Genomic DNA, 17,712 nt, shown 5'->3' on the forward strand with positions numbered 1-17,712 from the left:
TTAATACTACCACTAATAACCACGTCAAATCAGTTTCATGTCACTACGTTTGAGTACATACCTGTAGAGGAGGGCCGGTCCTCCCAAACACGGTTGGTGAGGGGAGTTCGTCTGTTGCAGTCTCCCTCTGAGTGGACTGAGGAAACGGAGGAGGGTCTCTCCCCCCCTGATAGGCCGGGTCCGGGGGACTTGGCCTTCCGCCCATTAGAGCGCCCGCTGCCCTTGGAGGACTTCCCCCCACCTGCAGACAGAGGGAGCAGCGCTCTGGTTTAGAGGTACAGGAAAACTAACTCTTGTGCAATGCCACATATCCAGCTCTATTAGGATTTCAAGAACCACTGACCCTACTGCCCCTATTGTCCCAAGACAATTTAAATGAACTATGTGAACTGGATAGGCTATGTGTGTAAATGCACAGTACCATTCGTACGGCATAAAGGATCTCTGCAATTTGCCTCAAAAAAACCTCAATGCATTATTACATTACATAAATGTAAATTCAAATTGAATTTCTACCAAAAAAAGGTGCCTAATTTGCTCCAGATTTTGTACTTTCTGGACTTTTTTACAGATATAGTATATTACTGCTGGATTAAAATTACGGATGCCAGTGGCATTTCCAATTACAGGATCTCCCCTGCTAAAACTAATCCAGTTTGAACAGGGCTTCAGATCTGTTAAAAATATGATGAATTTAAAGCTAAATGAAGTAATAAATAATCGTATAAGCAGTCAATTGTTAAAATAATGAAATGGACAATTCAATCATAAAATATCTTCCTTAAAATATAAAAGGATTGAGAACGTAACAATGTTTGAGAGGGATGGTGACTTTGAAATGGTTTTATTGAAGAGTGAAGCCCATTTGATTTCTTATTTAAATACTTATACTATTTAAATACTCCTTGAGAGTCCTCAAGGTCTAACACTGAGTTGGATTTGATAATAGTGATGATGATGGTGCTATGCTTGATGTGAATAGGTTATTTATCTCAGATTAATTTACGTTCTTTTGAATGCATTGTTTGTATACATGTACATGTTGCATGTGAGATTTTGAGATATTGCATTTTGTTTAAGTTTTTTCATACTGATGGAAATTGAATGGGTGAACTATTCATGTTCCCTCTCAATAACGAAGTACATAGTATAGGCCCTATGCAAAAGCCGCGCAGAACAATGTGCGACTATCTTTCGTTTTGAAATAAACAGTCAATTGTTTTCACGAGACAAATGCGCTCCATGTAGTGATCAGCATGATACAACACAAGACGAAGACAGTGTGTTTGAGGATGTCGCACCTTGTGAGAAGTCCTCAGTCCGTCCATCAACTACAGGCATAGTGGCAGGCACACCGGCAGCCATGGGGTTAAGAGCACCGGACGGGGAGCGCTCCTCGGCCTCGTCGTCATATTTGCCCATCAGGGCCTTTCTTATAATGGCCTCCAGGCCTATTGAGTTACCAGAGGCCTCTGGAGCCGGGTGGCTGCGGACACTCACAGGTCCTGGGAAAACGAGGGGGGGTATGAGGCAAGTTAGAGGGCAGGGACAGAACCAGTACAATCAGATATGCAGTAAGAGAGAAAAAGAGAGGAAGCAAAAGAGACAGCAGAAAGGGTAATGGAAGAAAAGAGGGAGGATAATGGCAGTCACAGAACCACAGCATTCAGTAGTGTCAGAGGGGCAGTAAGCAAGGGGGAGATACAAAAAAAAAAATACAGAGGCCAAAAGAGAGGAAAGAAAGCGGAAATGGGGGGGGGGGGGGGGGGGTGATGACAGAACCACATCATTCAGTAGTGTCAGAAGAGTAGTAAGCAACAGGGGGATATAAAAATCAGAGAAACAGAGAGACCGGAAAGGAAAGAGCAGGAAGAAAATGTAAAGAGGGAAGAGAGAGAGACATTGATTGAGAGCAGCCCAAGAGCCGAGAAAGGATGGGAGGAGAAGAAAACAGTCAGCACATCTCCAGTGAGGGAGGAGCCATTGCATTTGTGCTGACGCAGCTTTCAGTCTATCAGTGGGCATTATGTAGGTTAGGAGTCTCCAGAGACTGGCCAGAGGACAGGGGGATGGGGATGAACTTCTCTAAATAACAACAAGGAAGTACTGCTCTCTCCAGTGAGTGGCTAATGCACAAGCTCTACAGCAGGCCAAAGCCTAGTTCTTTCTGCTAAGGGCTTACAATCTTTCCACAAAGGCACTGCCGCTGTGGCGCTCAATTACCAGGGGAGGTATGGCCGTGCTGACCCTCCACTGCACACACATTCACTACAGTGCTTACTAAAACATTTGCACAACAAAAGTGTGTCACGAAAGGCCGCCTTCTCACTTGTCCTGTCCATTGATAATTCATAACGCGGCTACAGCTTACCTGCGGTGGTAGACGCTGGCATATTGAAGATCTCTGTTCCTGGCTGACCGGCATCTGAAAGTGTGAACAGGGTTTCCTCATAAGAGCCCATTCTCTTTGTTAAATCACACATGAGATGTTTTATCGATGACCGAGCTGTGAGAGATGCCGTCATGCCGGTGCTGAGATCAGACTTACTGAAATCGCCGTCACTTCCCACCACGGTCATCTTCTTGATCATCTCCTGTTTCTTTGACTTGACGATGGCCGAGGTGCTCTCGGTCAGCTTGCTGAAGAAGGCGGGGGGCTGGGAGGCGTTGGGAGGGGAGCGGGAGCCCATTCTGTGGGAGGAGAGAGGACCGAGCACCAGGTCAACACACACAAATATAATCCAACTCCTGTAACATACTCATTTTCTTAAACATTCACGAACATTCACATTCAAGAAATAATCAAATTTACAAACACTGAAAAAGAACACTATTGGTCCCTGATTAGTGGGGTGTGGTTCTCTAGATGTGATATCTCAATATGTAAAATTTCTCTATCTGATGTACTGTATATAGCAGGTTTGCACTACTTTTGCATGCGTTTTGCTGTATATATTTATATAAAAGTACATTGAGTTTCCTTGTGCTTTACAAATAAAGTGACTTGACTAGGTAAAGTAGTATTTGCAAATAATTTATTTATATAACATTGATCCCAACCCAATTTGAATACCAGATGGGTGGCGTTCATCCTGCAGCAACTACTCAGATGATGTCTGTTAAGTTGTCAATCACAGAAAGGTTAACTGACTTGACTATGATGTGATTGTCAAAACTTTCTTGCACTCATTGAATTGTAGGAAAGCTCACCCATCTGGCACATAAGTATGATAATAGAAATCCTAAAAGGGTATTTGCAGATACTTTTTGGATTGCATCTGATTGAGATCCAAGTTGTTTGTGTGTCTTGAGATCTATGGCTGTGCGAGGTCTTACCCTTGCTCTCCCTGCTCGTTGGGGTAGGAGGCCCCTCCTTGGATGTCTGGTTCAGAGATGGCTCCAGCAGGAGACACTGGTTCAATACCATCATTAGAAACACTGACAGGCGATGTCTTGGGCTGAGGGGGAGACCTGGGGAGAATACACAGACACACATATACAGTACATATAGATATGTAATGATCACACTTTAAGCAGACACTAATCCAGAGGGACATGCAGAATAAGCCTTAATTCCTTGATTACCAATATTACAAGCAACCAATAGTAAGGAGGGTCGAGGATCATAATGACACCCAGCCAATAGGTTTAACAAATATTTCTGTCTCCCTAGAATGCTCATGTATGACAGAGACGGGCTAGGTTCCTACCGGTCTCTGTTGCGCTCTCCTCCAGGGCCCTCTGGAGTGTAGCGGGGCCCTTGGCCAGACTCCTGGGAGGTGGGTGGGGGCTGGGGGGCGCTGGGTGGACGGGTCAGGTCCAGGACAGGAGAGCTGTGGTAGCTTTGCTGTTGCTGCTGACTCTGCCTGGTGTAGTCCTTAGTTATCACCTCCTGTTACCAATAAAGACACATCCACCTCAGACATGGGACAACACTGAAAGAAAATAAATCGACTTTTCTGGTGCACATTCGGCATCAGAATCACTTTAACCACCAAGTTCAATGAATGTACAGGATTTTGTCTTGGTGACACTGGTGCAGACACACATGCAGCTTGCATAGTTCACAGAATATATTGCCACACATGGTAGAAAAGACAACAGGACCTCACACACAGTGCAAAGGGACATTGCAGGGATACTGTGGACAGTAGACTACACATATTACTACATGTTATTGTGCTGTTCTTGCCATTGGTAACACAGCTTTTGAGTGGACTTACACTGATGTGCTGGGCCAGGGTGACCACCCTCTGGCTGCCTTTAACACAGGGGGACGGGGGCTGCTGGCCGGGGGACAGCCTCTCCTCAGATGGAGGCCGGTACAGACCATGCTGCTCCATAGCACCCATCTTCTGTTGAGCTGAGAGTTCAAGACACACCCAGAGAGCAAATACACATGTGCGCACACACACAGGCACACACACACATACATATGGAGCCACATGCACAATCACACACACAACCAGGTACACGCAAAGGACGGGACAAAAAAGGGCAAAAGTTTAGTTTTTACGTGCCAGTTTAAGATAACACAATGCAAGAACTCTAAAACCTGCTGAAGAGAACTTGCATAATTCAGAAACATCTGTCCATCAATCAGGACTTATGCTAGGTGTGCCCTTTAAACATTTAATGTGGCATCTCCACATAAAAGCTCAAAGGGCAAGTTTTCCTCCAAAAATGTGATATATGACAGTGGTGGATGTGACAAGCTACTTCACATCTCTAATGACTTATTTATAGTGCACTCTTCTCTAAGGATAGGCCTCAATTTCACATCTAACAGACTGACTAACAAGCCTAGCTTTGACCAGAAATGGCCCTAAAATTGACAGCTTTTGCGTCAATGGCTCAAACATGAAGAAATGACAGTCATAGAAAGCCACTTTCTAACTGATGTATTAAAGGCCGTCTTCTCATATTGGACAGCTACAGCAACAATTCATAAAGGCATCGTTTCAGAGACAAGTAGGCTATGCAAGAAAAAAGACCAGATGAATGCAGCGTTAAAGCACTCGAAATGGACCCAGCCATCCTTAGCCATATGCTATTATTGTTGCACCTTTCATCTTAAGGCGTTCCACCAGCATGCTCTGGAGAGCACCATGAGCCAATTTCAGAATTCTCTCTTGATTTGTGCATGATGTGTCTGTGTGTGTTTTCTTACAATACTCTTGCACTACAGCATTCATCTCAGGAGAGGATGATGTAAGTTCAGCGTGGGGGCGGCAGCATTTACTCTATGGACTCCCGAAGAGGATGAGTCCCCCAGAGGAACAGCATGCTGTGGTTTTTGTTTTTAGCTAGTAACTACAGTACAGAAAAGACTCTGGGTCCATTTCAGTAACAGCTTTCAATGGACTGCATATCTCTTTCTATAGTCACTGCTTGGTGAAAGCATGCCAACTGCGGGGTGATGTGCTTTTATTAAGTCTATCTAGCAGTATCTCATCAATTTTAAGAAGCATGCTACATGTAGACTACTCTATACGTAGGAGTATATTACCTCACAACACTCAACTGAGCTCAGCACGCAGTCACTTGCCCTACAGGCATGTAATAAATACAGATGTGGCACACTGCTTGATAGGCGGAACACAACAAAACAAAATTACATTCCTAATGATGGACAAACTCTCAGAAGTTTGATTGAGAGAGATGTGTTGAGCGTTTGGCGTGTGGAAAAAAAAAATCAGCATAAATTACAGTGAGGCGTAAATAAGGACATGCAGAGATTTGGGGGCCAGAAGCTGCAGCACCCCCCTCCCCCTGGATGGCTGAGAGTCTCACCTCCCCCGAGTCTTTTCCCTGTCCCTCCCCTTTCCCACCCCCCTCCAGTGCAACACCGGCGCTGTCTGGGACCCCAGGGAGGCTGTCTGGTGGTTGGTGAGGCTTTCAGCAGATGCTGTATTCTGATTGGCTATCCTGGCATAATCGTCCTTGTGACTCACAATGATGTCTATTGAAAGGGACCGTCACACTGACTCTCTAATAGTCACCTCCCTATTAGTCACCTGGGTTACATATGGCCACTGTCCAAAGTGGTGCACCAGTACAATGTGTTTTAAAGTGGGCCTATGAACGTAATGGAAATGATAACAAAATGATAAAGCATAGAGTACCTCAAATAGCCATGCAGTAGCAGGGTAGAGCCAATGCACGTGGAAAATACTAATGTCAAGGTACAAACAACTCCAGAATGAAAATGTTTGAATTTAACATGGTATATAAAAGTCTCTTATAATTAGGGCTTATAGATTTTAAGTGTGTAAAATATTTTCTGATTTATCTCCAAAAGTTAGCAGCAGACATTGGGAGGGGGGAGGGGTGCCACATGTTAAGTTCAAGTCACATCCTCAATGAAAAGAAAATGAAAATAAGCAGCAAAGGATGTTCTGCCTTAATGTCCCACCAGCTTAACTACCTAAGAATGACACCTTAAAGGGCACCTAGGATCTTGCTCTTCTTCATGGAAAATCAAATACCAAATGTGTTGAGTTGGTTGCCATGATAACTTCAAAAATCTGCTCCTATCAAGCTTGTAAACTGCCTCTTTTCACTTTATCTCAGACAGAGTCAGATCCAATTTGGACAGGGTCAATTTTTGGTTTTCCAGAGGGCACCCTTGGTGGTCTTTAAGTCTATAAAGAAAAACTGATAGTTCCATAAAACAGGAAAAAAGCAAAATAGTATAGCATTGAAAAAAAAAAATGTAAATGAATTGGACTGATTTGATAATGCCAACCACCACAGCGTGCAATAGGCCACAGACGGACGGGGGAGGGTCTGGGTGATGAGGGGACCCTGGGATCCAGAGCGTCTTACCATCAGTGGCGCTGCTGGCAACAAGCGAGCCCGTCTCTGGCATCCCCGTTTCACAAGAAATTTGACGCATGATAATCGCGTTTATGAAGTTGGCCGCAGTCATGGTGGTCTTACCGAGTGCTCGGAGCTCTTGTTCCTGAACGGACACCGGTTTGTTTTGAGTCTTTTCCCTACTAGATGTACCACTTTCTCCACGGCCAGGAGGGTTATCCGACTGGGGGGGTAGCAGGTGTGGGGGCCGGACTGAAGCCGGGGGATAGGACCCTGGGTACATTCCCCCTGGGCTGGGGCTGGACAGCTTGGGGTCAGATTTACTGGAGGACCCATGTTGGTCCTGAACGTGCTTGGGTAGACCTCCCCTGTTTTTGCCTCCATCTCGGCTCAGCTCTTTGGCTCCACTAGAGTCCATGCCAGGTGGGTAGCCCTCAGGGGGCACACCTGTCCTCTGGAGGTGGCCGGGGTATCCTGGGTAACGGGTTGACCCCGAGGGCATGGACCTGGCAGGGCAAACAAAACACAGTCAGTAAACATGACAATCAAAAGGTTATCCTCTCTGCAGCATGCTTATGGGGATTGGCCTCACGTTGAGAAATGCCATGATGTTTGCCCTTGTAAATACTGCTAAACTGCAGTTTACCTTAGCACAGAGGAGCCGGAGTGTTCGCTGACAGAAAGACTCTTGCCCCCGGTGTTGTGCAGGACGCTGGGCCTCTGCTGCACACTCTCCTGGGTGCGAGGGGACACTGGGGAGTGCTGGTGGCTGTACGAGTGGGAAGAAGGCCTCACACCGCTACTGCTGCTACTGCCCCCTGAGCTGTGCTCTGTACCTGGGAAGCACAAACATTACCACTTAATTTCACAAATGCACAAAACTTTCTTCCAACAACATTCCTCACAAACAGCACAGAGTGTTGCCAGTGTTTCACTATATTTTGACATTGTGGGGAAAAACAGAAAATCTGTTCCGCACCTGGTCTCCAGATAGGGGCGTGCTCCACATTTCCATGAGACCCGCCCTTCTCTCTGTCACGCTCTCTATCTCTGTCCCGGTCCCTCTCTCTGTCCCGGTCCCTTTCCCTTTCACGTTCTCTCTCCCGCTCTCTTTCACGGTCTCTCTCCCGGTCCCGTTCGCGCTCCCTCTCCCTTTCTCTGTCTCTCTCCCGGTCCCTCTCCCGCTCTCTGTCCCGTTCACGGTCTCTTTCACGCTCGCGCTCTGCAGATGAGGATGTGCCTTGCATCTTGTTAATGTGCGAGGAGCCAACTGTGCAGAAAAAAAAAAAACAGAAAGAAAAAAATGACTTGGTTAAAAATCTACCAAGGAATGAAATACTGTCTCAGACAGTTGGCTGGTGTGGACTGTACTGTACCAGGTGAGATGGGAGAGGTGGTGTAAGGCCTGCCAGGGAAGGCGGTGCTCCCCCCAGGGATGTAGGTGATGCGGTCCATTGGGGAGCCAGCTGCCCCTGCAGAGGGAGGGACCAGGACAGGTAAGTGTGGCACCTGAGACAGATCGATGATTCCTGGGGAGGAGAAGGAAGAAGAGGGTAAAAACTAGAGACCTAATCGCCGGTCCACATAGGGCAGCCTGGGGCTTGGCGGAGAAGCTACAGGTATATAAAGCATAATGCTGCGTTCACATACTGGATATTACAAAATATCAGTCAACCACAACAGCAAACTGCCTTTTCGTTGCTGTGGTGATTTTGATAACAAGGTTTCATCATTCAGTGCTTCCCCTATGATTATTTCCAGCAGCGGTGCACATGTGTTTCGCAGGGGCTCTTATGTTCGCTTTTGACCAGATTCCGAATGTGCGCGTGTATACATACACACACACGGTTGAAACCTGGGAAAGTCCACCCATTTTGGATCCCATCCCATTTCTCTGTGCATTGCTAGCTTTTGGTCTTTCTCTTCTCTCATTTTCTTGCTGCATCTCCTCTCCTCCTCTCCTGTTGCTGCAGCCTTTCCTCTCGCATCTCTTCTGCTCTGTCCTCTCCTTGCTCCATATCTCACCTCCATCACTCTCTCCCTCCTTTAATTTCCATTTCTCTCCCTGGCATTGTCTCAGCTGCCTCTGCCTATCAGATCAGTCTAGGTTAGTGATACAGGCCTACATTACACACTTCAAGTTGCAAGATGCATTAAGACCGCTTGTCAATGGCCTATGTTTTAAAAAGTGGCTTACATGCTAATCCAAGTAGGCTAGCTTGCTGCTTACACTACATTGTCATGGATATTTGAGGTTGCCTCCCTTAAATAGCAAACACTCATGAATTTAAAGCTCCTGTCATAAAAATGTTTTACCGACATTACAAACTCCCTCTCCTTTGTATTTATAGCCAACCACTGGCAAAGCCTACCTGACTACCACTCAAAGTATACAGACTACTCCCCAAAATACTTCACCAAGCTTGTTTAAAAATTCAAATGAAAATGATGAACACGTTGTTTCACATCACCCCTATCAGTGACAATAACTAGCCAGACAATCAGAGAGCACAGTTACCCCTCTTGTTGATAATCTCTCCCTCTCTAGCAGGCCATTTCAGGAGAGAAACTTTACAATTTTACCTCAGCTGATGTTGCGTGGCAGCTGATTCCCCACCGTTAGACCAAATACGTTCAATCAGGGCATCCAACAACCAGCTGAGATAAGAATCAGGAGTAGCAAACAATATAGCAAGAGATTCTGAAAACGGACAATACATCCAAATCTGTAACCACCAAACAATGTTTGCTACGACTTAGAATGATATGAAGTATAGAAATGATGTGAACTCATTACCCCACCACAGTTGCAATGTAACGGACAAGCTTAAGCAGACTATGAAATCAGCTAAATAAAGCACACTGTACTTTATGTTAAATTGACTCACATTAATTCCATTGTTTGATGTTTTTTTAAAACGAGCATTTTTGTCAGCAGGAGTTTAAGTCCACAGTGAAAGCGAATGAAACCTGGGCAGCATGAACCCAGCTGTCATTCAGTTTCATGTCCTCATATGAACAAAAGAACAGCTTTCAAAAGAACATTGTTCTGCTGATTATACGGTAGAGAAATTATTTAATTTGGCCTTCAAATTAATGTGGATTGGCAGTAATGTAGGTTTCAAACAAACTTCTGTGAACTAATGGGCCATTTATCTCTGAGTAGCCTATGTTTGCAAAACTCATGATGTCATAACAGCGGAGCAAGAGACTCAGTGCCACTGCTGCCCCTGTGAAAGGGAAACATTGCCATTCCATGCACACTGATATAATAAAAAGCAATCTGTTAAATGGCATTGTGTACCTGTTCATTTTCAGTATTTCATTTTATCTCAAAATGTCTAGGAAAATAGCAAATTGCAGTAAAAAGTAAAAAGAAGACAGTAAAAAGAAGAACGTTCTTACTCATTCCCTACTCTATCTTGAAAGCGACAGACAAACGTATGTGCATCCATTTTGTGAGGCTTTTCAACATTTGGTTTGTCTTCACTGCTGTGGTAGAGGACAAAATTTGGAAAAAGTCAACATTTGTCACCAAGCTCCATCTGTAGGTCCAATTGGCGGCACTTACCAGTGTTGGCGGAGTTCCATCGTTTTCCTATTGAAAATAATGGACATTCGTTTTTCTGTGTACCGTAAACGGCCACAACTTGAACGCAGCATAAGGCAAGTGTGTGAGTGTGTGTGAGTGAATACGTGTGTGTGTTGTGTGTGCTGCGCATGGCGTGAGCCTCACCGCGTGGGGCTGCAGAGTAGGGCAGAGGGAGGGGCTGGTCTCGTGGAGAGAGGCCCCTCAGCAGGTCTGAGCGCTGGGCAGCCATGGCGGCGGCTGCAGGCCACTGGTGCATTTGCTGGGAGGTGATGTAGTCGTTGAGCAGCGTCTGTCGGTTCTCCAGGGCGGCTGTGTCAGGAAAGCCACGGATCAGGTAGGGGTAGGGGTGAGGGTAGGCCGGGTTGGGGGCTAGGTGGCGAGGCAAGTAGTAGGCCGCTGTGTATGAAGAGTAGGAAGTGTTCATCATTCATATAAGACCAAATGACGATAGTTATAAAACGCTTAACACTTAGGAAAAATGAAGAGGTTTCAGAGGATAGGGGTGGCATATTTGTTGTCATCTTTCATTTATTTATTGTACACATATTTTTCATTCTCATGTTTTAGTGTTGAAATTTTGGTTGCCTATTATGTGCTGCTGCAATGACCTGAGTTCCCCACGGAAATCACCAAAGTTTCATCTAATCTAATCTGACTGTGGTACCTGGGTCGATGGGGATGCCACGGGGCAGCGCTGCAGGATCGAAGGCGAGGGGGATCTGTCCGCGGTACACGTCTGCAGCTCCGAGACCCTGCAGCAGCCGCTCATAGGAGGCCAGAGAGGCTTGTTGCTCCGCCACACCGGGGAGTGGTGACTTGGTGGCACTCATCTCCCTGGGGGTTGGCGTGGCCTTACGCTCCTGAGGCGGATTCTTACTGGAACCTGGAGTGAAAACAGCAGGAGAATTTCAAGTATGGACTTTTTTATTTTCACCATTTGGTTGGGGTGCAGGGTCAGCTGACTAGTGTGGTGCCCCTGGAGCAGGTAGGAGTTAAGTATCTTGCTCAGGGACACTTCGACAGGTATGGCTGTACTGGGGATTGAACCCTGGCCCTCTGCTTGGGGGGACGAACTCACTAGGACATACTGCCGCCCCAAACTGCTTACTGAATACTTAAAGCTATCCCATCCAAAAAGGTCTATTATCATTATATTAAAGATTATCATCCTAGGGACTAGTAACGCTGTACACAGACGTGATGAGGAACACAAAATAGCAGGAAATTGCCCCAAAGAACGGTTTCCTTCTCATTGTTATATAATCCTTATCACCACTCTATTTCTCCTATTTCATACTGCATATATTTCATATTCTTGGTATACTTTCATATCATACATATTCTACATTCATTCTTTTCTAAGTTCTGCTGCTGTTAATTTGCACACCCTAATAATACTGTAATCCATGTTCTAGTGAATGAAATTGTCAGTTGAGTATGTTTATATGACCCCAATTTGATATATTCTTGTTTACATTACATTTTTCTATTTTATTCTATTTTTCCTGGTTGCATCCTATTGCCATTTGCTGCTGCAAACAATCTAATTTCCTGTCGGGTATAATTTAAGTTTAATCTAATCTGAAGAAATGAAAAAAACTGGACCAAAAAAAAAAAAAAAATCCTATTCTATTCATATGAGATATACCCACCATCATGCTGGCGTTGGCTTGCCTCCCTGGAGAGGGGTGACCCCCGGTGAGAGGGCCCAGGGTAAGGAGACCTCAGGGCACCTTTGTCATCATAACCCACGGGGCTGTGGTGGGGCTTGCTTCCCTGCTCTGGCCCCAGTGTGAGGGGGGAGGAGCGGGCCATGGAGCTGGCCGTGCTGACCACAGCGCTGGGCCGGCCTTTGGGCGCCTCCTCGTAGCGGCTCCTCTCCGGGCGCATCTCCATGTGGGAGGGCATGCTGTGGTAGGAACGTGGCGAGCTGGCTATGATGGAGCGGACGTCATGGCGTTTCCCTGAACCAGCTGCCTCCTGCTTCATGGGAGTACCCTGGAAGAGTAGCGTGACAGGAATGAGTCAGTAATGCTGAGTGTCCAAATCACTAGAGAGGCGTAAATCTAGCTCTGATAAATGGAGAGGCGGGACAAGAAGAAAATCAACAGGGAAAATGAATGTTACATGGGTACACACTCATCTCCAGCTCACAGATTCTCATCCAAACCACATAACATTAGATTGTTGGTGGACCAAACATTAACATTCATTTAAGTTTTTTAGCTTGTCATGATGTCAACTTATAAAAGTTGTGCCTGTGTACCTGTGTGTTGTGATGGCCGCTGACCTGTGCTATGATGCCCTCCTTGGCAGGCTGTCTGAGCTCCTCCCTGGGAATGAGGTGGATGGAGCGCCCGGGTTCCTTCACAGTGGGCACAATGGCCTCTCGGCCCTTCATTGGGTCGGACAGTGAGCCGGGCCCGCGGGGCGGGGAGCCCTCTCTCTTCATCTGCTTAGGCTCCCTCCTCATGTAGCCGTCCTGAGGGTCCAGGTGGCGAGGTATACCTGGATTGAAGAGAATATGTCAAACTTATTTTTCTTAAAAGGAGAGTGGGTAGTACATTTCACTTACTATTTTTTATTTTATTGAGACAGAATGAGGCTGAGAAAGGGAGACAGAGACAGGGAAGACACAGCAAAGGTTCTGGTGCGATTCAGTCCTCGACCAGCAGGGGTTGTGGTTCCAGAGGTGGGGTTTTATCCACTACACCATCTCTGGGAGAGATGGGACATGACAGCTATCTGACTTCATTTCTATTAGATTTGGATCAATATGAATATCACTGTGGGAGTACATTTCCCAAAAGGAAAAATTCTTTAAGCTAGTAATATCTGGTTGCTTAAAGGAAAAAGCAGTCCTCTCTTTCTGGTTCTGCTGAGTGAGCACTGAGTGTGCAGTCTGATGGACAACTGCACCTTTAGAAAAACTCACTTAGAGAATGCAAACAGGTGACAGATGACATTTAACGGTATTATCTTGCAAGCTTCCACATTTACATTCAGTTCAAAGATTTAAGATGCTGCACAATTTTTAAGACTTTACCATTTTTTTGATTGCTAAGATTATGCAGTACTGACATTTTCATCTGCCATGCTTATCTCCATGCATACCTTACCCACTCAACTATGATTTCTAAAAGAAATGTCAGCCTTAATAAAAAGCTGGTTCCTCCTCTTGAGTTACCAAAAACACATACTGGAGTCAGGTTCTATTTTAATGTACATTCTGCTGAGATTAGATTTACACTGACGTGAATGATGCTCTTTGTATGATCATTCTTAGCTGAAATTCCTGTCATCCTGGCTGAACTGAGGAGTCACATCACTGTATTTTATAGAGTTGTCCTACCTTGTGAGATGGAACCACGGATGTGGTGAGCATCCTTGTAGGGCGTGTGGTGCGGGCTGTCCCGCTCATGAGGCATAGCTCGACCAATCAGACCTGATGAAGAGGTGGAGGTGGGGGCAGGAGGATTTAAGACAACGAAAAAAAATGTTTTCATTAATAATCAGAGTGAAATGTGATTAAACAAGGGTCGAAGAGGATTATATCCAGCAGCTCATTGCGAGAATGACGAGGGGTTAACCGAGGGTTGTCCCTTACCCTCACAGTTGGCTGCAGACAGCGAGTCCCTCATAGGCAGCCCTCTGGAGATACCTCCCTCCATAACATCATAAGGACGCTTCAGGCCGAGGATCTCCCCAGTCTGCCCGGGGCCACGGCCCTCGTCTTTAGGGTTCTGAGAAGCTGGGCCTAAAGGTTAGAAATGACAACAAAACGTTAGGGGTCAAGCGGTAATGCAGAAATAGTTTTACTATGGGCAGGTAAACACTGATGATTAGATAAGGGATAATATCCAATGAGGTGTATATTAATTTGAATGGAGGACATGCAGGAAAAGTGCAAAGTGGTTGCCTCCATGGAAAGCATTATAATTGTTGAACATACAGTTAAGTAACAGTTGTGTTAAAGGTCTTATACCCTGAATGAAATGAATGAAAATAGGACTCCTCCAACCAATCAGAATCAAGTACTCTCCCAGACCATGGCATAAAGTATGTTGTAGTGTAGCTGAAGCACTTACGGTCATATGTGAGAATGTGTCCGCTGATGCCTTCATAGACCACGTGGCCTTTTGACAGGGCCTCGTCCCGCTCCCTCTCAGCTCGGCTGGGGCTGTCCTCTGTGATCAGACGGGTTATAGTTCCCTTGTACAGCACGTCAGCCGGTGTGCCCTGTGGTGAGGAGACCACAGATGAGGACGTGCAGTCTACCATCTCAAGGTACAGCAGACAGTGTTTTCTGGATGATAATATCCACATTTTCTTTTACACTGTCATACAAGAAGCATCAGTAACATACACTGGGAAGGATGTTATTTTCACGTGTCATGGGTATTTTTGCCTTTGACGGAAAAAAAACGATTGCACTCCTGCTGCTGCTTTTTACACCCCCGCTAAAAGGCGCTCTGAAAAACAAAACACAGCTCCCAGAATAAGTAGAGGTGCAACCACTTGCCAACAGCAGGTGACATTGGACAGCAGGTTTTGTCAGGACTTTGAGTCACATCACTTTTACCCCAAGTATGAGTCATATTTCCGCCCTGCTTGGTGAGGGTTTATGTAAGGTGGTTGGGGGGGGGGGGGGGGGGGGTCGTTGGACAAGGAGGGGCAAGTAGTGCCCTAGATCACATTTCCTGTCGTTGATTACAGCTCTGTGCAGAGATAGGAGAGGCACTGGTGAAGGTCAGGGGCCATGCTACTAGGCTGGGAGAAGTGGGCGGCTTCTGCTTACAGGATCGGATGGCCCTGGCCAAGGCAGCCCTCATCTACCCTCCAGGAAGTGCAACTCTGCCTTATCTGGGTGCTTACAAACACACAGCAATCAATCCACCTAGTAGCCAGCTAGACAAACAAATGAGCTGTGCCTCTACAACAGCACTGATTATATATGACCTCTGTCACCTTTCCCTTAGTTATCTGAGTGGATAACAGCCCCCCCAGCAGCCGTCCTCTCTTGTAGGCCAGTTGGCTGCGGTATTACAGTGGGCATATCAGTGACCGGGCTTAGCCAGCGTCCAGAGTAAACAGATAAATAAAGGAGGGAACAGACGTGGTACAGTGTGTACCTGTTGCTAGGGCGACAGGGGCTAGTCAGAGCTGTGGTTATGTCACACCAGCAGGGAGATCCAGCCGCAGCACTTGGTCTGCCTCATGACCTCTCAACACTGCTCTGCTGCTCTCTATTTCATCATAGGTGTACAAATCAACAGTGCAGTGAGAGAAAGTAAAGAGTCTTTAGCAGGGATGGGACAAGGACCCTTCCCCTCTCCAAAAAAAAGGAAAGCTGTGTGTCCAAAACAACTGAAATCTTGGGGGGGGGGGGGGGGTTGCAGAAAAACACATTTCTGTATAGTACACTGTAGAAAGACCCACAGGCCTAGACTAGTCATAGTCCACTGGAGCTCTAAGCTTACCTGAGTGATGGAGCCCCCTCGGTAGGAGATCGAAGAGTCCTGGTGCACTCTGGTCCCTGGGATGCCCTTAGTGATGCTACCCCCCTGGACAGCTGGAATGGACCCTGTAAAGAAGAGAATAACAATAAGAAAGGAATTAATGTCATTATAATCCAAAGATTATGGATACAGGGAGCGAATCAAATCAATCAATCTTTGCAGTATTGGCATCGTGCTCTACCCACTGAACTATACAGGACAAGGACAACAGAATCCGAGCACCAAAACAAATATTTATGGGAATCAAATAGGAGAGAAGAGGATTTGTCCATTAATCTATGGGGTCAGAGAGTGGTGTGTTAGTGTGACCCACCACGTCCTGCAGCATTATCATGAGGTGTTCCCTGGGTGGACAGGTTCTCAGCCTGGGAGGACGAGCCGCGAGGGGACAGCTGCTCCTGCTTTACCACGGGATAAGGACCTCCTGCATAGGGTAAGCCAGTGTGGGAAAGCAAGGGAGGAACAGAGAGAGGATGAGAAAAAAGAAATGTCGGAAAACTGGAACTGAATTGATGGTTAAGTACAATTTGAATTGACTTCTTAGGCATTTCGCCCACAGTCTTATCCACAGCGACAGGGACAGTGCAACAGATGAACAGACTTGAATATCATGATCACCAACATTACAACAGATTCAACAAATAATCCTGTGTTTCTAAAATGATCATATACATATATATATGTGTAACAGAAGTGATAGGCAGTGCTAGAAGTAGAGGGCAACTCACCAGCAAACCAAAGCTGGGAGTGCTCCAGCCACTCCAGACACTTGGACTCACCCACTTTCCTCTGATCCATCCAAGACAAACCAATCGGCGTGGGGGGCATCTTCCCATGGTCCAACCCATGAGCTGGGCTGTGCAACTGCACTGGGGTGCCCTGACGAACAGAGCATTTGGTTTGGTAAACATATGAGTCATAATGACAGCATATAGTTTTGTTGGTGCCTGGAAATCAGTTTGTCAGGATTTCTGGGGTTTTTGATCAACAAATTCCGCAACTTTTCCATTACTATTCCATGACCTGTAGCACATTTTCCATGGACAATGTTTAACTTAATCCGTCCTGTTATTGTTAAATAGCTGATTTGAATGCAACCTGCCTTGTTTTGGTGAGCGACAAGTACAACAAGCTGGGACTTATATAATCAGGAAATTTGATAACAAAGGAAATTATCTCTTCAAAACTATCTATAAAAATCACCAAGGTTAATGTTAAACACTTAAATGGCTGAAAAATGTTATATATCCATGACCCTTCCAAATATTTATGGATATGTACCGTTTCCTATGACTATTCTAGTGCTGAAAAACAAATCTTCAAATTCCCTGACTTCTCTAGGTTTTCTATGACCATAGGAACCCTGGTTTGTATTTGTGAGTGTGTGCTGCTATACCTGTGTGATGGAGCCCCCTGGCTTGGTGGAGGAGATAAGAGGCGGTGGCTCTGGCATGTGGAGGGGTCTCACCGCTGCCAGCCTGCCACTGTCCTGCTGCAGACCAGGGGGTGCAGCGTGGCCGCCTTGCTGGAACGCTGACGGAAAACACAGTGAGAGATTAGACTATTGCTTTAACATGTCTTGGTTGGGTCAATTCGCTTTCAGTTCAATCTGTTCAGGGATTGTGCCATAGAGAGGCTTTTATAGCCACTCTGTTGAGAAATCACTGAGTTTAGATTCTTCCATTAGTAAGTCGGTTGTAGTTTCAATTTACATTTTGAACTGAGTGATACTGAACTGACCCAAACCGTGCAATATATACACATGTATAACGCATGTAAAGA

General features: G+C 45.9%; 1 protein-coding gene across 4 annotated transcripts in view; it reads right to left on the reverse strand.

Annotated features, from left to right (window-relative positions):
- Window positions 1-17,712, reverse strand: part of ncor2 (nuclear receptor corepressor 2) — a 90,555-nt gene that overhangs the window by 3,675 nt on the left and 69,168 nt on the right. Inside the window, exons 24-45 of one of the 4 annotated variants that reach the window (XM_078285006.1) lie at window positions 17,327-17,463; window positions 16,710-16,809; window positions 16,244-16,354; window positions 15,892-15,995; window positions 14,500-14,650; window positions 14,019-14,168; window positions 13,764-13,856; window positions 12,702-12,919; window positions 12,064-12,409; window positions 11,076-11,294; window positions 10,556-10,807; window positions 8,196-8,348; window positions 7,799-8,089; window positions 7,466-7,655; window positions 6,829-7,325; window positions 4,224-4,363; window positions 3,711-3,892; window positions 3,337-3,471; window positions 2,549-2,691; window positions 2,372-2,425; window positions 1,302-1,505; window positions 62-241 (exon numbers count right to left, since the gene is read on the reverse strand). In XM_078285006.1, coding sequence (XP_078141132.1) covers window positions 62-241; window positions 1,302-1,505; window positions 2,372-2,425; window positions 2,549-2,691; window positions 3,337-3,471; window positions 3,711-3,892; window positions 4,224-4,363; window positions 6,829-7,325; window positions 7,466-7,655; window positions 7,799-8,089; window positions 8,196-8,348; window positions 10,556-10,807; window positions 11,076-11,294; window positions 12,064-12,409; window positions 12,702-12,919; window positions 13,764-13,856; window positions 14,019-14,168; window positions 14,500-14,650; window positions 15,892-15,995; window positions 16,244-16,354; window positions 16,710-16,809; window positions 17,327-17,463 — 4,050 coding nt within the window. Of the gene's footprint in view, window positions 1-61; window positions 242-1,301; window positions 1,506-2,371; window positions 2,426-2,548; window positions 2,692-3,336; window positions 3,472-3,710; window positions 3,893-4,223; window positions 4,364-6,828; window positions 7,326-7,465; window positions 7,656-7,798; window positions 8,090-8,195; window positions 8,349-10,555; window positions 10,808-11,075; window positions 11,295-12,063; window positions 12,410-12,677; window positions 12,920-13,763; window positions 13,857-14,018; window positions 14,169-14,499; window positions 14,651-15,891; window positions 15,996-16,243; window positions 16,355-16,658; window positions 16,810-17,326; window positions 17,464-17,712 lie in introns of all 4 variants that reach the window. The other 3 variants (XM_078285007.1, XM_078285005.1, XM_078285004.1) reach the window with 3 other exon arrangements.

This window comes from Centroberyx gerrardi, chromosome 8 (assembly GCF_048128805.1).
Source record: "Centroberyx gerrardi isolate f3 chromosome 8, fCenGer3.hap1.cur.20231027, whole genome shotgun sequence".
Lineage (NCBI taxonomy): Eukaryota > Metazoa > Chordata > Actinopteri > Beryciformes > Berycidae > Centroberyx > Centroberyx gerrardi.